A 22,055-nucleotide genomic window follows, 5' to 3' on the forward strand; every position below is an offset into this window, starting at 1 on the left:
TGTGTCATTTAACCGTTACCTGTTTGATTTTAATGAGCCTTGGTTTGATGTGTTTGAGGAAATATATACATAGGTGTTGATTTCAACCTCTTGATTTAAAAACCTGTTTAGAAAAAGATGTAACAAAACAAACGTTCTACTTACAGTGCAGATCTCTGATAACAAACCATTTATAGGAAGACGTATTTTAATTAGTTTTATTAAGTTACTTTCTCAGAATTGTTGCTTAGGAGTGAGGGGAGGTTAGGGACCATGACTATGAAGACTTTGTTCATTGTAATACACAAACTGTAGCATATATAAGGTATGCGAAAGTTTCTCTTCCTTCTCTGTCATCTTTACAACCATAACGTGTTAAAAATATTTTGGTAGCATATCCAGCTTTGCAGCAGTTTCTTTTCTTTACAAAGTTTATGTTCTTCTATACATAGAAGCAGCTGTTCGTGTGATGATTTGGGAGATGATGATCCTATTGGCTGGTTTGAAGTGGAAGAAGAGTGGGATGAAGTGGATGTCAAAATGCAACAATGCAGAGTTTCCCAGGTAAGAAATGATGAAAATCCATTAGCCCAGTCACAGTGAGCAGAGGCTCATCACTGCGCTTTGTTGTTATGCCAATTGAAATAAACATAACTTTTTTGTGCAAGCAGAACTCTTCTGGGTAGGAATCAATTGGCTTCTTGCTGAAAGGATGATTTGACTTTTGTTCTCTGTGTTATGTTCTTTTCCTCTGCACGTACACATATTGTTGCAGTTAAATGGTTCTTCAGGTTTAGAGTTAATGCAAAATTATGTGATTATGCACAGATTAGTGGTTTTATGAGTGAATATTTCTAAGGATGATGTGGTTCTTGCTTTATTCTAGTATCTTTATTTTATATTCTGTTTTTATATTTCAAATATATATATGACTTTGATATTTATATAGATAGATACACATTTAGTTAACTAGATATCTAGTTGAAATATATAGTATCTTAACTGCATAGTTACAGATTTTATTCTTCTAGAGGCAGATTCTTCAACCCTTGTTTTAAGGGACAAATAATTAATAAGCAGTTCAGTGAGTTAGATCAAATACCTTGAGGAATGTGGGACTTTCCTGTTTTGAGAATGGCAGAAAATGGGTTTCGTTTTATATTGTTTAAGTAGGAAGCTTTGATTTTCAGTTGCATTTATCTTGTTTCTGGCATAAGCTGTTGAATAGTTCCCCTGAACTTTTTTGGACTCTGAAAATTAGCAGAAGTGGTTGTGGGACCTTTCTGAAACCATCATTGCTTGTTAAAGCATTCGGCTGTTGTCTGTGTAACCATTAACCCCTTGAGTGAGTGGAGTTAGTAAATACCTTTGGATGACAACACTTGCTCTTCCTTTCAGCTTTACGTTTCGTATCTTAATGTGGACAGATTGAATAAAACTGTTTTAGATATTACATGCTCATGCTCTGCTTGCTTTTAAATGCAGATAATAATTTTTTCTACCTGCAAAAATGCTGTAATTATAGAGCTAAGAAACAGAGTATACAGAATGAATGGAACTGATAATTAACTAACTTTGCAGATACATGCAGAGGTCACAGAACCAGTACTGTGACTTTTTGAGAGTCCAAGCTTAGCCTGAATCTTGAGCTCATTATTTTAAACTTCTGGGGGTGGTTGGCAGGGAACAAGGCATAAGGCTTGTCTCTCTCCCAAACCTGCAGTCTCCTCATACACGTGCTCTCATGTCTTGTAAAAGCCAAGTTTAGAGTAACTTTTAAAACCCACTCTTGTGCTGTGTTTTATGTTCTTTTAGTACTTAATGATAAAGTTCCTCTGCACAAGACAAGACACAGCAGAAAGGCTTGGAGTTCAGGGCCTGAATGTTCTCGGGTATCTTCGGCCTGTGCGAGAGGAGCCCAACAGGAGCATGAACTGCTTGCAGTGCAGGAAAACTGATGATGATACAGTGTGTGGCACAACTCTTCTCCTGAAGACGCTTCATTTCATTCAGCAGCTTGCACAAGACCTGGTAATTTTACTTCTGTTTTGTTTAAGCCTGTATTTTCCATGCTAAAAGTAATAAGGCTATGCTGACAGTAACTGTAAGTGGATGAAGCACAGTCTTACTAGTGAGTAGTAATAATTATTAGAACCATGCCGTGGAAAAAAAAACGCTCTCTGGAAAAAGGCATTCTGTTATGGTTGCTGAAGTTGATTGGCAATATGCTCACTTTGGGTTCTGGAGAGAGTTAACTATTTTTCGGCATCAATGCTGAAATAGCAGTGCTGGGTGAAATAGATGCAAGAGAAGGACACTGCACTGTCTATTAGTGTAACTGTTTCTGAAGCAAGTATAGGAAAGGTATAGAGTCACAGAATGGCTTGGGTTGGAAGGGACTTAAAGATCATCTAGTTCAAACCCCCATATGTAGAGAGGTAGCTAGGCAGCTTGCATAGATTAAAACATGTTCTCTTTCTTTCAGATAACGTCAGTGTCCAAGGTGAGATGTATATAGTTAAGAGGTATATCAGTGCTGGTATGCACTGATTTATGTCAGCATTGATGTACCCTACTTCAAGGATACATGTCAAAATCATGTTTTTGTTCATACCGTGTATGATTCAGTGGCTTTTCAACTTAGATTCTGAGTTGTGGGCAGTCTCATTTTGTCTATTACTTAATTTTAGTCAAATTAGAAGAGGTAGGGGTTGTAAAGACTCTTGATGGGGTGGCGCAGGATAGGGATGTTGTGCTAGACATCTGGAAGGAGGAGACAGAGTCCCTGTTAGTAGCTCTGTGAAGGGGAAGATTTCAGCCAAAATCACCAGAATATTTATGATGGTGAGAGAACTACACTGGAACTCATGTTAGATGCAAATTTATAGCAAGCTAGGCTGCTTTAAATCCAGTGCTCAGATAACTATTTTTTGTAAATTTGTTCTGTTCAGAGTTAACTTTCCTATCCTGCATTTTCTTTGTCTTTTTAAAGGTTCATCAGAAGGAGAGTGGATTAAAATACAAGTCATTTTTAGATTTCACAGGCCTTGATCTGCAGCTGTTCTGGAATTTTTACAATAAACTTCAACAAAAGTAAGTTGCATCTTTACTGTGTGGTGAAGCAGTAATCTGTGTGCGCATGTGTAAGTAAAGTATGCTTAGTTGTGTTGCAGCAAGTTTTTTTTTCCTAAAGTGCATCACTTACATAAATAACATTTTCCTTCTTCTGCCATATGGGTATTTAACTATAATGTTGTAGAGAAGCTTGAGGTGTAGATTTAGCTGTTAGCAACACTTTTTTTTTGGCTATGCTGTCAGCATTTTTTTTTTTATCTATCTGAGATAGTAAATCTCATAGCATTATTTATTTGCTATAAAAGAGCTTCTCCTTTCTAGTTTTTGCTTCTGTTTGTTTTCTCTGTTCTTACAGCCCGAGGGAAGAATGCATCTTTGCTCAAACATTGCTGTTGCAGCTACTCCAGAGCTGCTTCTCTGTACTTACTGGAGACAATAAAATTGCTAAACCTCAGGAAACTTCTCAGAACAAAACACCTGGTCACACAGAAGCTGCTGAAGAGCTTTACAGACATCTGTGTGAAGGTAATGTATACTGAATGTATTAACAGTTTTTGCTGTTCTGGCTTACAAGTATGTTACAGTAGTTAGAATTTGGGAAAATTCATTTATTTCTTAAGACTAAGCCGGTTACTCATTCCTTTGTTTCTTTTTCAGGTCAGTGTGTACTAATTAGTCTATCACAATAAAACTTCTCTTGGCCTGTGAAACAGTTTTATAGGCTTTCTGACAACTTATGGCCTGGAAGCAGCTGCAGTAGGAAACTTCTTTTGAACCTGTCACCTGCTCAAACCAGCAGGGAATGTGATCCTTTAACTGAATGAAGTTCATTCAATTCAGATATTTCACGTATATAAAAATGATCTTAGGAGGAGCCTGTAATGTGTACACAAACATGAAAGAATCTGGAGCCAGTGAAGAGAATGGCAATTACGCATTAGATTTGGCTGGAAATAGGATTTTACCCTCTTTATTGAAGTATATATATATTTTTTTGTTAATTAGCTGACAGTCTCCTGAAAAGTAAGCTAGAGATAAAAATTTATACAGAATCTGTCACATCTTGAAAGGTTTATTAGCTTTGATAGTTGTCAGGCCTTAATGTTCCTTGAATTAATTTATTCACTGAATAAATATATCCTTAGAGAAATCTTTCTTGCTAAAAGTCAAAATGTTTTCCCCCATTTTTTGGTGTATAATATGGGACTGCAAAGACTTGAAGTTGTGACAATTATGCATTTAATTCAGTTGTACCTCTAACGTATTAAGTATTGATTTGAACTTACCATTTTGTTTTCTTTTTGTATGAGCAGTAGTGGATATGGGGGACAGTAACCTCATGCCAGTGAAAATGCTAAAACAGGAAGTTAAGAACACCTTACTCAGTGGAGCAGCAATCTTTTTCCCAGACAGACAGACCAGGCGAAACCAGCTTTTCACCATGATGGTAAACCATTAAGTGAGAAATTGATTGTTTAGTACCTGCTTTCTTTATGCAGAAAACACCAAATCTGAGTTCTTGTTGTCAAATAATGTATGCTTTGTCTGATTCAAGTAACGTGTTCTTTGTCTCTTTTTACCATCCCCCTGCCCCTGTAGCTTATCTAAAGAAAGAAAAGCTATACTTGCCTTTTTGTTACCAAAAACAAATAGTAAAGCTCATAAATTATAATCCTTTTTCATAGAGGAAGGAAACAGAACATATCATAAAAATAAATCTTTTTCATTTTCTAGAAAAACATCACAGAGCAAGAACATAAGCAATCTGTACATCTTGCCTTCAGATCCTTGTGTACCCACTTCAGGTAAGGGGGTTTAAAACTGAAAATACTTGTCTGATACCCCTCCTCTCTTAATAAATTCCTCTTTAATCTTTTTTATAAATATAATTCCATTGGATAACAGTTCTTCATAATAGTCAACTGACTTTGCTTTAGAGAATACTGCCAGTTAGGATATTTATTAACGGAATAGCTATATAAAATATTCAAGGATTACCATTGGTGCTGAAATCACAGTATGCTACTCAAAGGCTTTTACTAGGCTGTCTTTCAAGTTTTTAAGTGGCTCTTTGGATTGTTTGTCCCTCATGATGGTTGGCATTGCTTTAATCAGTTTGGATTCATCAGAACCCAGTCGCTTTTAATAGTAATGATTCAGTAGGTTCTCTACAGGTTTATCCTTGTCACAAGGATAGCTACATTTGTGTTTTGGAACTATGCTACTTGGTTTTGGTTAGTAAGAAGGTCTTTGTTTTGTAGTGATCAAGATCCAGGTGGACTCTTACTATTACCAGAGAAGGGAGTTTCTGCAGATTTTGACATAAGTGAAGTGCTGTCAGTCATGGAAACCCTTTTGCTAGTAGCAGCAAGAGAGGTAAGTGTCTTCACACTGTTCCTCTTCCTGCTTCTTTGCTGTGATTTTTGTCTGTGTTCAAACACAAACTGCATGCCTTAGATGTGTGCTTAAAGAAACTAGTTTTCCAGAATGTCCCTCTGGATGAAGCTATTAATATCTACTAAGGACTGTAGGTCTAGGTCTTCCAAACGACTGAAATCTTTTCTTTTAAGCATTAATATTTTGTAACAGAAGGGTAAGTAATGTATGGGATAAGGTGTTTTGTTTCTGTTTTGCGGGGCTTTTATGTTTGTTTTTTTCCTGTAGCATATAAGAAAATCTATGGCACCCTATTAACACTAGGAAACAGAAGTAGTCATTCCATATTGAGAGGTTAGATTTGGTCATGCCTCTCAGGGAGGTGTAAATGGAGGAGGGTCATTTACATATGCAGAAAAATGTGCTGAGAACATCGAATGATTCACATGTAGCTGTTCCTACTTAAAATTGTGATTTATCAAAACAAAATACATTACTTGGCTCATGAAGTTATATGGTTTCATGATGTTATACGCAGTTTGTCAGTTGCATTTAATCTTTTATGTGGGAAGAGCGGGCTGATTATGTCCGTCAGTTTACTTAGTTACACAATGTGTCATTCTGCAGCAGAAGAAAATATCCTTTTGTTACATTATTTTTTTTCAGTGTGAGATGATGATGCTGGATGTTGCACAGCAAGAGAGTGGCACAGTCCTGTCTTCCTTATTCTGGTCTGTTCAAGGTAGCCTCCTTTCATGGTGCTACCTGCAACTTAAGGGAAGTGATAATTCAGCCAAGGATCTTGCTGTAGAAATACTTAAAAACTGTAAGTGCTGGGACCAAATACAGAATTAAATGTGGTACAATATGTGACTTTACAATCTAAATTTAAGTAATAGCAGTACAGTAAAGGTTCACCAACAGTTGCCTGGCATATCAGGCAACTTAGAATTTTAGCTGTACTGTTAATTTTTAGTTGGAAGAATATTCAGAAAACATATCAGTAAGTTTGGGGATTTTCCATTGAAAGAAAAAAAAAATGCAATTACAGAGTATCATTTGAACATTTTGCCTTTTTTATATGTCCCTTATTTTGATAGGCTCCTGGTGTGGTAGTATGTTTTTTCGTAGATGTTTGTGACAGCAAGAAGAAAGGAACTTACTTAGGAAGCTGGACACTTATAAGGGATGTTCTACAACAGCATCTTTTAAAATTATGTTTATTTTTCTTAATGCAGCAGTACAGTATTGAATAGTTAATTTGGCCAAGTATTTAATAGAGAAGTGATACTTGGAATTTTATGTAAAGTCACTTCTTATTTATGTTATTTTTGTATAAATAAGTTCATTGTTTCTCTGTATTGCCTTTAAAAATGTTGTAAGGCTATAGTTAATATTTATTAGTGTTATTTTTCTTAGTTTTGACGAGAGGCTGGTTACTCAGAGATTCTATCATCATTTTTGGAGTGTTTGATTTAAGTTCTGGTCATTCTTCTTTTTTTAAGTTAGTGGATGAGTGTGAGTTGTTTCCATAATAGAAATATCACAGAAAAGGTCTCTGAACTTTCTCCCAAGTGTCAGTTTTCTGGGGCAGCGGATGCCTTCCCTGTTGTCTTTCCTGTTCTGCGTGTCACCGTGCACTTTAAATAGCATTCAGTAAAGCAGGTTGTGGTAGCAAATCTCTCCAGGTTTATCCACCATCCTTAAGGTGGCTATTAAGTTGAATTTTGTTTCTCTTTAGATGTAGGCCAGTTCCTGTCGAATATGAGAAGGATTCTGCAGTCACTTTTATCCCAATATAGTGGCAAAACAATAGTAGAAAAAATAAGTAACTCTGTCTTTGCAATGGCAACTCGTCAGCTGGTAAGTGAACACTGGCGTTTTGTACTATACCCAGGTTGCATGGCTATGGCTACGTGTGTTTTAACAAGAACTGTGTTTTCCCCTAGGTCATCTTCTTGTTGGATTTTTGCACTTTAGACATTCCATATTGTACTCTGCTACAGGGATTCAGCACTCTGGTAGAACCACTGAAAAACCTTTGTAGTGAGCCTCATAAGGTAACTGAAGATATAGGCAGACAGTTCTGAATTCTGTATTTCATGCTCTGGTTGTTCTTTGTGATCATCTACTACCTCCAAATTTTATTAATGTTTTTGAGTATTTTGCTTGACTGGAACTCTGGTCAATTCTTCTGGGCATTCTAAAAGTGATTTTTAATGCTTATTAAATAATATGTGTGCATAAATGCTATTTAATTGTACCATGAAATTTTGCAGTGCATTGCAAAACACAATAAAGCACTAGTAAGTACAATGAAACAAAAGGAAAATTGCAAGAAAGGCATAGGAAACTCAGATGATTCTATTACTGAGCATTTTGAAAGGAGCTGGAAAGCTTTTACAAGTAATGGGATGTGCAGTGATATATTGAGTAAAGAACTGGAAATATATCTCTTTGGATATGGAAGTTGAGCAAAGTGACCAGAAGATGCAACTGGAATGAGAATAGAAGGTGGATAGGAGGAGGAGGGAGTCTGAGAATGAAAGAGGAAGATAAATTAAAAATAGCATATGCTCAGCATTTTAGCTTCATTGCTTGTAGTGATGCTAATAGAGTTTGTATGTCTGTAGTGTAGATGTTTAAATCGGCGTTAGTCATCCAGACACTTTTGGTGTCATTGGAGACTTACAGGAACTTCTGGGGTAACTGTCTCCTCCCCTGGTAGACTAGATGAATCTTGCATTAGAAGTGCTTCTCTACCCTGATTATCAGAGATGTTGTTGTGACTGATCTAGGTGTAAGTCAGTGCTGTAACTTCTTAAATGCCACCCTGTATGTACATCTGGCAGCTTAAATGTATAGACACAAAAATCTAGTGTGGTGTTTTTTTGTTTGTTTGTTTTTAATGCTTTACATTTGTATCTCAAGAGTGTATTTTCATTATACAGATGGAAATGGAAAGCTGGCAGCAAGAACAGCCTGTAGTATTGCGAACATGGACAATGGAATCTCCTCATAACTATGAAAATAATTGCCATGAGGTCTCAGTCTTCCTATGTCATGGGGCAACTTACTTTGAGGTGGAATTTGATGAAAAATGTGAAACTGAAAGGAGGTAACTTGATCTTGTGCTGTGTTAGATATCAATATCTATTTGCAGGATTCCAGTATCTATGTGCAGAGGGGCAAATCATGTTCCGCTGTGCAAGGAATACTTCTTTCACCCCAAGTGTGCCCTCTCAGTTTCTTCATTGTCCTGCTTACCATACAAGACGTTATTTTGAATGACTTAGTCTTGTGCTGAAAGGCACCTCTCCTGGCAAATGTGCAGACATGCTGTTTGTATGAATTTTGCTTCCTTTGATCTGTTTTGCAGTGTTGCAGTGACTACTCCAATTCATGAAATTTCTCAACGTGGTATTTATTTTGCCTTCTTTAGACAAAACTCTTTTTTTGTTTGCTTGTTTTGTCTTTTTTGTTTGTTTCTTTCTTTCATAACATAGTAGGTTACTGTTTCCTTAAGGCATATGACAAATGTTAAAATTAGTACCCGTTACCAGTTCTGAAGGATTGGGAAGGTTCTACAGGAAAGCAAGTCTGTGTTTGCCAGGACTATTGCACTGAGGCATGAAATAAATTCCTTAGCAATGTAGTTGTAGTTCTGAGAGATGTGGTGGGATACTTGGACTATGAGATGCAGCACTTGTGAAAATGCAGAAGGAAATATTTTCCCCCAGAATTTAAGAAGTAAATTTGGAAGTAATGAAATGCAATTTTCACAGGTATGATTACCTGGAGTTTACTGATGCCAGGGGTGCAAAAACTCGTTACGATACAAAGGTTGGCACTGAGAAGTGGCCTAAGGTGAGCACCTTTAAAATTCTGAACCCAATGACATATCTAATCTTTGGAAATTCTTACGATTCTTGTGGAAAACCTATTGTTTAAAAATACATCTGCTTTCCTGCATGTGTGTGCTTAGTCTCCCTCCAAGATGGGGGCAGGAGGTGGGGAAGAAATTCTGCAATGATTCAAATAAAAAGAGCAAATGAATAAAGAATCCCTTTCTGTTCCAGTTACCAAAGGAGCAATCAGTCAAAATTAAAAGTAATAATCGTGTTTAACTGTTAACATGGGCAAAATTTATTCTTTGATACTCTGCCCTCACAATTTTTAACATGAGATGAGCTTCATGCTTCCCATAGCTACTCCCTTTCTTTGACGACACCTACTGCTTCTGTATTGTTTTATGGGTCCAGCTTCAAAAGCTCAATCAGCTATAAAATTTCGTATTAAGCTATTGATTAGAAATATTACTGGCTTATTGCTAGGGGTTTCTCATTTGCATGGTGGGGAAATCAGATCCGTTATGGAGAAAAGATAATATTGAAAAACCACGATTGCTGAAGGGAATTCATTACCCTGAAACGTCTTCCTGTCATGTACATTTGGCAAAATGACTGTTTTGTTGCTCTGTAGAAAGTGACCTTTAAGGCTGGCCCACGGCTGCAGTTTCTCTTTCACTCTGACAGCAGTAATAATGAGTGGGGCTACAAGTTTTCCGTCACTGCTTATGGCCTACCAGATGTTGCCGTTTCTTGGGGCTTGGATTTACAGCTTCTTGTATCCCGGTTGATGGGGCGCTTGGCTTCCCGAAGCATGGCACTGAAATCTCTACGAGGTGAGTGCACTTCATGGCTCCAGAAGTTGTGGTGTCATATAAGGATAAGGTACCTTGTGTTTTGAATCCCATGAAAGGATGAAGTTCCTTTTTATTTATCTCTTGACTGACGATGCAAGACTGCTTAACGAAGTCTGGTCGTTGGGCTAAACCTGGTTTTGTGGTCTCTGCACAGCAAGCCTGATTGCTGTTCTGCTGAACTACTGAGAATGTCACAGGGTTCACTGTGATCTTTCTAATGTTCAGAAGTCAATATTAGGAAGAGACAGACGCCTGGAAGTCATCATATTAAGCTGCATTATATTTATAAATTAATATCAGGGTTCATCCAATCTCCTTCTGTTCTTTTTTTCTTTTAAAATTGTTCCCTAGTGCTGTGATTCACCCCTTAGTGGTGGAGTTAATATGGAGCCAGAAAGCTGAAAAAAATACAGAGCAGAGGACAGAAATTTCAGTGATTTAAAATACTTCATGCGAGCATTTGGTATTGATTTAAATTTGAATTCACAAGTAAACTTTGGCTAACTCCAAAAGTTGAACACACTTAAGATTTGGGCAAGTGAAGATAACAAGATGTGAGATGGGTGTCGTAAGAAAAAATAGATGTAGTTTATTGTTTAATTTCAAAACCAGAACACTTCTAGCTAGCTTCCTAAATCTGAATTCATTCACTACTTTGCAGCAGTTAAAGAGTGAGAGTTCTTGCTTCAATCAACCGGTCAGGACTTATCTTGGAAAATCAGTCATGTACTGTTCTTTCCTGTGAATTTAGGGAACTAATTGAACTGCTCTTATCATGGAATATTTTACTCCTTTGTTAATATGAACGTGCTTACACCTAGCAAATTATTGTATGTATTTAGTAGGAGAAGAATAAAAACATCTGTTTTCTGTACCACATTAGAGAAATTGAAGTTAGAAAATGTTGTTCAATTACTTGTTCAGTTTGTTTGCTTTATTTTTTCCCCACTGGATGTTCAACATATTATTTCATTGGTCTGTAAAAATAAATGAAAATATTCAGTAACTGAAGTGTCCGTTCTGAATTTCTTGCAGAACTAGGTAGTGAAGCAGATTTGCCTCCTTTGAAAGTAACATCAGTTCTTAACTCTCCTTTGTGGAAACCTGTCTTCAGGCATCAGATGTGTCCTGAGGCTATCCCAGGAGCCAGTCAAACCAGTAGACTGCACCAAAATAAAAAAGAGGTACTTTGGTCATTGCTTTTATTTCATTGGCTTGAAATCTCTGTGTATGACATTCTTTCATTCAGCCTTAATTAGCTGATGCATCATTAAGTGTATGCTGTTGTGCTACAGTTGTTACCATTTGCACTGGATAAATATCAAGGAGGAGGAAAACTGTTGTTCTGTGCCGTTTTATTAGTTTCCACTTAAACTGCTGTAGATTTACTGCAAGTTGACCTAATTGTAGAAACAAGTTGCAGCAATTTTTCAGACAATATTAAAGTAAATGTGTTCTAACGTTCTTTCCAGGCTAGGAACTCTCACCAAGATGACTGCCGTAACTTTCTTATCGACTTTGCAAAATCAGATCCTGCCCAGGATTTCAGTGGGCAAAAATCTGAACTTTTCAAAGGACTTATACAGGCATGTAAAAAACAGACCCCAAAGACAGATATAGTTGCTGGTTCTACTGTTGATCAAGCTGTGAACTCAACGTTTGCTGCTTTGGTGTATCTCACTCCAGATTTATATGAGAAGCTTCAAAAATATGGTAACTCTAACATTAGACTATCTTAATAATGAAGACTTAAAGTTTGTAAGAGGCTGTCTTATAGTTCAGTTTATAAACTTTGAAAAAACAGTTTAGCGTGACGACTTTTTAAAAGATGTTTTGTCCTGTACAAAGAAGTCATCATTTAGGCAGACTAGGTAAGCCTTATCTTTAGAGTGTTTGTTTTATTAATATATGCTTTTATCTTCAGAGCTTTGTCCAAATATTAATAACCATCATAAACTACTAAGTCTTATTATAAAAGTGAGCCAAAGTGGGCAGTGATTTCCCCTGTGGTTTTAATTCAGAGGGATGTAGTTCCCAGTGATTAGCAGTTCTTACATAATTTTCTAGTCTCGTAGTGTCTTTTCTAAAAAGCCAGCATCAATTTGTACAGGTTTTTAAACTTTGGGGCTTGAGGAGGTGTGAATTATCTCCCAACATGTTTGGCATCCTCAAAAGTTTTTTTGGTTGCTTGGTTGTTTTTTGTTTTTTATAAAAGAAAATGATTTGCTTTTAACTTGTATAATGTCCTTTGTTACTACAATTTTTATATCTTTAGTAGGTAGAGTAAACAACTGATTAGTTTACATCATATTTTCATTAAGCTTATTGATGTGTTTGAAATATTGGATAATAAGGTGTTACTTGATTTTGAAGGGTTTTATTTTAGGAGAAGCTAATCACCTTCAGTTTCTGTCACAATCTTGAAGTTAAACATCTTTTTGAGCTTTAAAGTTACGGGTAAAAATGATTGACATAAAGACTGACTTGATGACTAAAGTGGTTATTGCCTTTAGTCGTTTTTGTCTATGTCTGACAGTTGATATTTTCTGAGTAAGATTGAACACTGGTAACTCAGGAATATATCAAGGAGTGGGTAAGATATCTGTCCTACTATTATGTTAGTAGGTTCATCTGTCTTAGTCTTGCTGGGGCAGATTAATTTCAGGACCCATGTTGACCTGTGCAATGTTAAGTATGTACAGTCGATACTGTAAAGAAGAGGGGGGAGGAGAGGGGGGAAGAAACGAGGCAACATTTGAGTAGTTGGAGGGGGAAGACCCTGAACAGGAACATCTTTTTCCACATAGTCATTGTCAGGCCACTTTTGATGGGAACTGTTTTGTCATGTATTTAATTTTTGTAAATCGATTTTGAAGGTCTATTCTAGAAACAGCATAAAACAAAAGGGAAAAAAAGATAACTAAATATATCTGTATAGCTTTAAGTTAACACTAAGCAGTTTTGAATGTTCTGATATCAGTTTGCATTAGTAACATTTGCATGTATAGGGAGAAGTTTTTATTTTCCATGACTGCAGGCATCAATTTTGGAGGAGATGAGAGAGATTCATAATTTAACTTTGCAAATAGCTCTGTCGTGGTGCAGTTAATGTATTCAAGGCTCAGTAAAGTTGGCAGTTTTTATTCCCTATTTTTCTTACAGGCATAGTTCCAAGTATTGACTAAGAGACAAAGGCTCTAGCATAATTTTTTAGTTAAGTAGTCAAATTGTGTAAAAATGGAGCTGTAAATAAACAGGACTCTTCTTTCTCTCGTTTCCAGTCAACAGTGGAGGCAAGGTGCCTTTGAGCGATGAGTTTGCACAAGTATATTCCCTGGCTGATTCAATTAGAATATGGATGGTAAGATCGCTCAGGAGGCTATCCGTTGATGTCGTTTACCTTAATATATTACAATGCACTGTTAAGGAGTCGTGTGGAGCCATGTTTTCCATCAGTGATTCTAGGTCAAATATTTTCACTTAGGAAAAACATGTATTCACTTCTAAACTTTGAACTAAACATTTAAATGCTTTCTTACACTCCCCTCCTTTTCTCGGCCCCAGATGTTTGATCATGAGTATTTAGGACTGAATTGGACTCAAAATCAGTTATATCTGTGTTATTTTTCAGCGGGAATGTGTGTTGTTAATTAGGAATATTCTTGCGTAGTAGTTGAGAGTTCTTCTGAAGTATAGCTTAGAGATCTGTCTTAAACATCATTCTCTCGGTTCTGCAGCACTAACAGGAAAGGGAATAATTGCTTCTTTGACAAGCAAGTAACTGGCTGTAGTTCAGGATATGTTCTTTGCACATAATTTTCCTTTAAAACATAAGGCTTATGTCAAGAGCTGGTGTCACCAGCTCACAACCTGGTGAGAGGTGTCTGCATCACCACCTGCAGCTGCAGAGAGCCAAACTTCACTTAAATTTCAGAAGTCTGCAGGAGATTCTAAATGTTAACAACTTTGTGGCCTTTGAGAACAGCTAATTCAGTTTATGGCCCACTTTTCTGCTGCTCTTGCAAACCCATCAGCCATAGGCTGGCCGATTTAACTGTTTGAGTCACTTGTGACCTCTTCCTTCCTCTTTCTTGCCTGCAAGAATTCCCTGCAGCATGAATATGGGCTGGTGATACGATGAGTGGAGATGCACGTTAAGATGAGTAATAGCACTGTACCTGTTACTAGACAGGTGATGTTTGCATTCCATTTGCAGTCCATTTACATAGTGGGTGAGGCTCCAGTGACAGTGACATCTGAAAGTACTCTGTAGTTAGATGACATGATGCCTTTGGAGAATCTTATCTCATGACTAGATGTACATTTTTTCCTGAGCGATAGGGGTAGTGGGGAAGCCTTTTTCTTACAGGGCAGAGGGTAAACATCCAGGCATATGACAGGGAAGGCTCACAGCCAACAAGCAGTGAGCATCTTGGTACAAGGCTATGTTACCTGCTCTGCCAGTTTAGGTACTGCTCTTTTAGACTATTAATTTTTTTTTGTTCTGTGCTAGGGAATAATAAATATTGTCATCTGCTCCTGAAAGTTAAATTCCTTTATTGCAATGCAATCTTCTTACTGTCTTGCTGTATAGATATATATATTTTAACTATTTTAACGTCCTGTCTACAGTTGGAAATGAAACAGAAATCCCTGATGGGTAGGGGAAATGATACCGAGGAGAAGCAGAACACAGAAGCAAGTGAGGTGAACCCAGAAACTCTTGGTAAGTGGTGCTTTTCCAAATGTATAAGCATTCCATATGGTTTAGTAGAGCATTACCTTGTAAACCTCAGTCACTATTTTTCCTGTGAAAGGTGAGTTAGTGACATGGGTTACTTCTTAATTCCTTAAGAGAGAAACTAGTGTACTTTATATGAACTATCTGAGATTGTGTTTTGCTGTTCTTTGCAGAGAATAGTATGTGAGAAAATTCTGCAGGGTGTGCCCCATCACTTGGGTCACCTAGTTCTGAACTTATGTTCATCTATTTTTGCAGATACTAATTGCCACAAATAATTGCTGTTAGAGTAGCAGCTGATTGTTATTAGAATAAAATGTGTTCACGTTGACTACTGTATGCTTTGTATGGTTCGATGTAATTATTCAAGGCATTTGGAATCTAGAATTACATAGCTGATAGCATCGTGATCAATATAATAAGAAAAACAGTATTTTCGTTCTCTCTTGGCTCAGAAGGAACAAGATAAACTGCTTTCTTCCTAAGCAAAAGATAGCAAGTTTGGTGTTCTGCTGTGATGAGTTTAACGCTTTTAATTTTCATCCTGCAGCAAAACTTTGTATGCAGAAGAGCCTTTTGTTACTGAATTTTTTGCCTGTGAGAGCAAAGACAAAAAGTTCTTCAGACAGTTCGGAAGCCCAAGATATTGATAATATCCAACAGCATGTCAGTGATAAATGCCAAAGAATAGGTTCTGTTGTGGAAACAGACTTCCAGGCAGCACCCTCATTGTCTTCCAGTAGAGTAACTCATCCTGTTTCAGAGAGGGGGCAAATAACAAAATCCGATACAAAGACTAAACAAGTTCCAGACCCTCTCCAAACAGAAGAAGCATCTGCATTTCATAGCAAGCCTGCTGAAAATGCAACTTCACAGCAAGAAGATGTATCATCACCTCCTTCCACTCCTACACGAAAATCTCAGTTCAGCCGTGGAAGACTAAGGCTGCTGTCTTTTAGATCAATGGAAGAGCCAAGAGCAGTGCCTACTGTGAAGGAGAAATATCCCATATTGAAAAACATATTAGATTTTATTAAGGATCAATCACTTTCCCATGAAAGGTAAGCAAATTGAAAATGTTGTCAATTATAAGATACTGGAACTTGTCTTCAGACCTCTTCAGATAGAATAAAACATGACATCGAAAAACAGTTTGTACTTAAGCAGTTTTCAGATTTATGTTTCAAACCTCTGTTGTTTCCATCCATGTAGAGTCTTGTAGAGCATATTATTTCCTCTGGTTCCTTTCTATCATGTAGATCTTCAGAATGCGAAAAACAATATGTGGTTGTTTCTTGTCTTCCTTCCTGAAATCTGTTTTCAATGGCATTTTGCTTCCTATCTACAAACAGGGAAGACATGGTATATCAGTTCTAGAAATCATTGATAACAAATTCTAGGCTAATTGCACCTTTCATTAAATTGCCTGGTATTCTGAATGTAAATGGAAAACGAAACCTCCAGTGTCTATTACAGTCTCTAAAACTTAGACTGGTGCAGGAGATGCTGGATTCTATTTGAAGCTTTCTCGTTTCTTCCAACTGTTGTTAAAGTGAATGCTTTTGTAATAAATCACTGCTGTAATATAAGGTTGCTGAAATACAATTGAAAATGTAGACACTAATCTCTTGAATCGTGATTTTTTTGGTGGATTACTTTAAGCAAGGTATTTTGAAGTCCTCATTGTTTGTTTGTTTTGGTTTTGCTCATAGTGTTTTAAAGGTTCTTGCTTTGAGAAAATCTCAAGGGCAGAGTATCATGGAAGTGCTCAAGACAATCCGCCAGTGCCTAGACTCACTTGGGCAGCCACACTGTTTTCATCCACCCTGTGTACTTTTTCTCTTAGAACTTCTAGCCTGTCAGAAAGATTTTACAAAGTAAGTAATTATTAGAAAATAATTTGTCTAATACAATTTATTTGAGCCCTTGTGTTCTCCCAGTCATGAAAGCTGAAAACAGTAAAATGTTGTTGCTTATTATTCGTATGGATAATTAAAATGTGACATGAAGATTAGCTTTTAGGCTACTGTGCGTATCTTGCGTGCTTAATTAAAAAATTAATTATTATTTTCAAGTGGGACTCAGTTGGACCTATTCATGCCATTAGGTATCATGCAGTTGAATCACAGCGTGGATGCCTACATACATACACCTTTACAGTTCCAACCTGCAAGTTCAGAAAGATTGTAGGGTCTGGTTATTGCTCTAGTGTAAATTCTTGTCTAATTCTTGGTTGGTTTCTTTCTCATCCAGTAAAGCTGGAGTAATCTAACCCATTTTACTGGCTCCTAGTACAGGATTCTTTTACTTTCCTTTGAAAGTGACAGACTACATTTTAAACAAAGTTAACATCCTTACCACTTGCAGCAAGTGTTGAAAATATTGCCCACTGGTAAAAGTTGCGCAAAGCATTTTATATAATACGTGACAGTGAATTTTAGACTTCTAAACTGACTCTTTAATTTCTAGCTACTTTGGAAACTTGGAAGGCTGTGGTGCTGAGCTACACAAAGAGATTCGAGAGTCCTACTATCAGCTTGTTTTGTTCCTGGTAAACTCTGTGAAGGGATTTAGTACCATTAATGACAGGTATAAGCACATTGATTACCTAAGTAATGTGAGATTTTTTTTCTCTTTTCTTCCTCACCCCTTCCCTTCTCATTTGTTGTTGTTTAATGTTCAATGAAGTTTGATTATACTTTGCATTACCTACGCAACTAAATAAGGAATCTTGATCTTGTGGCCCAGAATGCTAAATTACATTTTTATTAAAACTATGCATGAAAGAGCAATACGTTTATCAGTGTTAAAACTTCAACTTAGTATGGCATTTTGGAGATACGATTCTGCCATATGTTTCTGAAGCTTAGTAATGACATACTAGAAATAGCAAATTTATTGCAAAATACTTTGGCAAGAGTATTGCAATGAGAAACAGTTCTGCAGACATGCTCTAACTTTAAAGCTTATGTTTTGGTAATATTCTGATCAGACTTGTTGGGATTTATAGCTAGGTGTCCTAGAGGAATGAGGATTTTATGAATATTATGCCAATTTCTCTACTCATAACTTCCAAATCCTTTGTCCAGTTTCAACTGGAAATGGCAAACATTTTCAAAGAGAACAAGTCCCTACGGGTATTGAGGAAATGTACTGCAGAGAAGAGAGATCCTCTTGCTAATGCTCAGGCTACAGCATAATTTCAACTCTGTCCATAGGAGTTTATTCAATCTTTATTTCAAAATGTCTTGGCTGTGCTTCTTGTTAAATTGTGTAAGTTTGTGCATTAGTAAACCTGAGGTTCTGCCACATAGTTATTTTAATGTGTAGTAAACCTTGGAACTCAGTGTATAGTAATTGTACCCCTTTAATCCCCATAATATGCTATTTTTTTGTTTTGTTTTTGGTTTTTAGATCATTACTTCCTGCCTTGTCATGTGTGCAGACAACTCTCCTTCATCTTTTGGATATGAGTTGGGAACCGAGTGATCTTTCCTTCTTTGTTGAGATTCAGTTACCCCAGCTTCTGATGACAACATCACAAGAAAACATAAGTATTCATGATAGTGTGATTTGGTGAGTCAGGAACAATGCAACCTTCACATGGTACTAACTATTGATGCCATTTTTACCAAGAAAGAGTCTTGAACTGTGTTGGAGCAAGAAGTAAAAGGTTTAACTATTATCAAATATGGCAAAACTTGGCCAGTATTCAAGTGCTTAATACTGCAAAAAATTCAAATACTTACTAGTGCTAAAAACATTAAAAACTTATCTTTAATGTGATTACTGCTGGAATGCTTCACTTGTTTAGCTGTGTACAAGGACATATATAATGCTATTTCTCTTCTTGATAAATATAAAATGTTTTTAGCAGCTGCATGTTATATTTTTATAATGCTTGTATATCTTACATCTGAGCAAATGTAAAGGCCAAGAAGCTTTTAAAACTTCTCACCTGCTCTGCCAGCATTACCAAAAGCAGTTTTGTAAATGTGGATTTTTCTGATTTTGGCATTATGCTCTGCATATGTACGTAAGAACTTGTCACAGAGGCAAGAAGGTGGTGTCTATGTGGTCAGTTATTAACCAAGTGAACAAGTTCTTACAGTTTTATTTTTATTAGTATATTATAGCACTCTTTTTTTATAAAGGTATCCCTAGTTATGTCTAGTTATCTTAGAAAGGAGCCTAATTGCATTCAAACTTAATTTTGAGCTTGCTTTTCTTTTAGTCAGTGGAGTGAAGAAGATGAAATTGCAGACTACAAGCAAAACTGTGAGTGGATGGATGAATGTCAGGATGTAATGTTTGAGACCTGGTATGAAAAGATAGCTCAAGCTGACCCAGAGAAGCAGAGAAAGGTGACCTCATGATTTGCTTATTTATCTGCAGAAGGGGTAAATAGGAGACTTTTAAAAGCATAAAGGAGAGAAAGGCATCTGGCTTAAACTGATTTTTCATGAGTTGGATCCCTGGCTCCCTGTAGGCCTTCAAAAGTCTAAAATCATTAAAAGATCCCCATCCTTTTTCAGCAGGGGGAGCGTTCTGCTTTCTTTCTAGAAAGCGCTCTCTCAGAAAATAATGCTCAAGTAAATTATGTCCATTTATTCCTCTAGATGCATATGTTTGTCGCCCGTTACTGTGACCTGTTAAACGTGGACATATCCTGTGACGGCTGTGATGAAATCGCACCATGGCATCGCTACCGCTGTCTGCAATGCAATGACATGGATTTATGCAAAACTTGTTTTCTCGGTAAGAATCTTTTAAAAGACCCTAAATACCCTATAGTTGAAGGCAAAATAGTCTCTTTTAAATTACATATAAAGTCAAAGATTTTTCTGTTGGGTATTTTAGAAATGTTAGGCTTTTCTTTTCCTAATCTGAATATAAAGTTGAAATTAAGAAAGATCCTTTATCAACAAAGGTTTTCAGAGGAATTGTAAAATCTTTCTTTACAGGTGGAGTTAAACCTGAAGGACATGAGGATGACCATGAAATGGTTAACATGGAGTATGCCTGTGATCACTGCCAGGGGGTCATCATAGGTCGGCGAATGAACTGCAATGTGTGTGATGACTTTGACCTTTGCTATGGATGTTACTCTGCAAAGAAATACTCTGACAGGTATTAAATGTGACATTTTTTTTCCCTTACACTTTACTTGCCAGAAAAGTGATAATTAGCAACTAAATACAGTCAGTCATTCTCATATCACATCCTACAAGGTTGTGTCTGACATCAGAACATCTAATAGCTGTCCTTAGGGGAAACTTAGGAAATGTAGGACCAGTTCAGCAAAAAATTCTGTAGTTTGCAAATGTGCCCCAAGTTCTGAAGTAACTTATTTATGACTGTTTTCTAGCCATGGCTGTGTAAGGTGCAGAGGGAGGATTGTACACCCTGAATGATAGGATGGAAGGAGTGCATACAGTGCTGTGGTTAGACAACATAGATTTCAGCGTTGTGAACATCTTTGGTCAAAATTTTATTTCTAGAGCAGGAGCGTGCAGCACAGTACAAGTTCTGTTAAATGAGCACTGCTAGTGTCAGTGAGGGGCTGACAGTGTACAACTCTTGAAGGTCCACAGTTTGAAACTGTGGAATGAGTTGGGTTTTTCATAGTTTCCTGTAAAGGAATCTTATGTTTCTAACTACACTGGTTGTCAGGAATGCAGCTGCATTTCAAAATTATATACCTTCTTCTTACCTTCTTTCAGTCACTTGCCCACTCACAGCATCACAGTGTATCCAATGGTGACTATTCGAATCAGTGATCGACAGAGGCTCATCCAACCGTATGTCCACAACTATTCCTGGCTGTTGTTTGCAGCTTTGACTCTCTACAGTGCAGATCTGGCAAATGGGGAGGAAGTAGAAGGAGAGAAACTAGATTCACAGGTCCTCAATCATGCCAGAGTTCTCCAACATCAATGCATACAGCTCATTGGAGATTGTTTGATGAAAGCACAGCACGGAAAAGGTGAGTCAGCTCCTCCTTCAGTGAAACAATGGCTTCTAGCAAGTGTCAGAAAAGTCTGTGATTACTCACTTTGAAGTTTCCAAAGGAAAGGGGAAGCTACTGTGTACTTCACTGAAAATAATTGTTTATGTAGAACAAGTGTCATTCAGGGTCATTGGAGACATGGAAAATAGGGTGCTTGAGAAAATTAATGTGCTGCTTACATAAATGCTGAAGACAACTTGGCAACTCTTTGGTAATTTTTCTTTTTTTTTTTTTTTTCTTCCTTCCCATCATGAATGTTGTAAATGGATCAGTAGAGCTTCATGTTCTGTTACTTATGTGTTACTGACAATTGAAGGACTCAAAGGAAAGCAAATAGCTTGGTGCAAAATGGTTCTTGTTCTTTATCTATTGGCAAGAACTTTTTAACTTTATTTGTGATAAGTCGCTGGGGATGATGTCCCTTTGCCTGGAAATGAGGATTTCTGTGAACTGAGACCTACTTACAGAAAATAGGGTGATAAAATAGAGACCTATGTTGAATTTATCAAAATCTGATACTCAGATTTATTGGCATTTTTTGAGCAGCACTAGTACTGCTGAAATATAACCACCACCAAACACTTATGCATACTCATTATTTCATCTGTTTTTAATATGCGGTTTAGTTTTATTGTATAAATATTTAAGTGTTCAGAAGATTAAAAAGAAGACAAATCTACCCTCATAATTCACACTGCTGGGAGGTATCCCTGATACTTTTTAAAATTAATTAGGACTTCTGCCCTGATGGCATCTCTGTGAGGCAAAAATGTCTCTACCTGCTCATCACAGAAGCACTTAATGGAACTACACAGTTAAGTGAACATGATGGGGAACATCTTTCTGATGGAGTTGTACTCAACAGTATTAAAAAAATAAAAAAAGTGTGAGGGGAAGTTTGAAGTTCTCTTTCAATATGTTTCAGTTCTGCTTTTTGGCTATCTTGCCACTCAAAAGCTAAACAGCTTTTGTAACTTTTTTGCTTTCAGGTCTGAAAAATTTAGCTCTCCTCTGTATGTTACCAGAAGGTGAATCCTTCTCGGAGAATGACACTCTTTCAGTCAGTCCTCCCACAGATGGTGCTCCAAAAAGCTGTGTTGGTGATAAAGAAGTGAAGGGAAAAGATGAGAAACCAAGTGTAGGCTCCTTTATGCACTGCAATGTAAGTA

The 22,055-nt window shown here is 36.9% G+C and overlaps 1 protein-coding gene across 1 annotated transcript in view; it reads left to right on the forward strand.

Annotated features, from left to right (window-relative positions):
* ZZEF1 (zinc finger ZZ-type and EF-hand domain containing 1) overlaps positions 1 to 22,055 on the forward strand; it is a 59,809-nt gene that overhangs the window by 15,668 nt on the left and 22,086 nt on the right. The window contains exons 12-37 of the mRNA XM_035559008.2: positions 432 to 543; positions 1,795 to 2,010; positions 2,972 to 3,072; positions 3,410 to 3,579; positions 4,368 to 4,501; positions 4,789 to 4,859; positions 5,316 to 5,430; positions 6,097 to 6,256; positions 7,172 to 7,293; positions 7,380 to 7,490; positions 8,382 to 8,548; positions 9,216 to 9,297; positions 9,913 to 10,114; positions 11,171 to 11,319; positions 11,608 to 11,848; positions 13,417 to 13,496; positions 14,768 to 14,861; positions 15,427 to 15,937; positions 16,589 to 16,753; positions 17,346 to 17,465; positions 18,291 to 18,452; positions 19,111 to 19,240; positions 19,496 to 19,634; positions 19,841 to 20,006; positions 20,600 to 20,862; positions 21,876 to 22,048. Of these exons, the coding sequence (XP_035414901.2) occupies positions 432 to 543; positions 1,795 to 2,010; positions 2,972 to 3,072; positions 3,410 to 3,579; positions 4,368 to 4,501; positions 4,789 to 4,859; positions 5,316 to 5,430; positions 6,097 to 6,256; positions 7,172 to 7,293; positions 7,380 to 7,490; positions 8,382 to 8,548; positions 9,216 to 9,297; positions 9,913 to 10,114; positions 11,171 to 11,319; positions 11,608 to 11,848; positions 13,417 to 13,496; positions 14,768 to 14,861; positions 15,427 to 15,937; positions 16,589 to 16,753; positions 17,346 to 17,465; positions 18,291 to 18,452; positions 19,111 to 19,240; positions 19,496 to 19,634; positions 19,841 to 20,006; positions 20,600 to 20,862; positions 21,876 to 22,048 (4,156 nt within the window). The remainder of the gene's footprint in view (positions 1 to 431; positions 544 to 1,794; positions 2,011 to 2,971; positions 3,073 to 3,409; positions 3,580 to 4,367; positions 4,502 to 4,788; positions 4,860 to 5,315; positions 5,431 to 6,096; positions 6,257 to 7,171; positions 7,294 to 7,379; positions 7,491 to 8,381; positions 8,549 to 9,215; positions 9,298 to 9,912; positions 10,115 to 11,170; positions 11,320 to 11,607; positions 11,849 to 13,416; positions 13,497 to 14,767; positions 14,862 to 15,426; positions 15,938 to 16,588; positions 16,754 to 17,345; positions 17,466 to 18,290; positions 18,453 to 19,110; positions 19,241 to 19,495; positions 19,635 to 19,840; positions 20,007 to 20,599; positions 20,863 to 21,875; positions 22,049 to 22,055) is intronic.

The sequence above is a fragment of the Cygnus atratus genome, chromosome 20, assembly GCF_013377495.2.
Source record: "Cygnus atratus isolate AKBS03 ecotype Queensland, Australia chromosome 20, CAtr_DNAZoo_HiC_assembly, whole genome shotgun sequence".
Classification (NCBI taxonomy): Eukaryota; Metazoa; Chordata; class Aves; order Anseriformes; family Anatidae; genus Cygnus; species Cygnus atratus.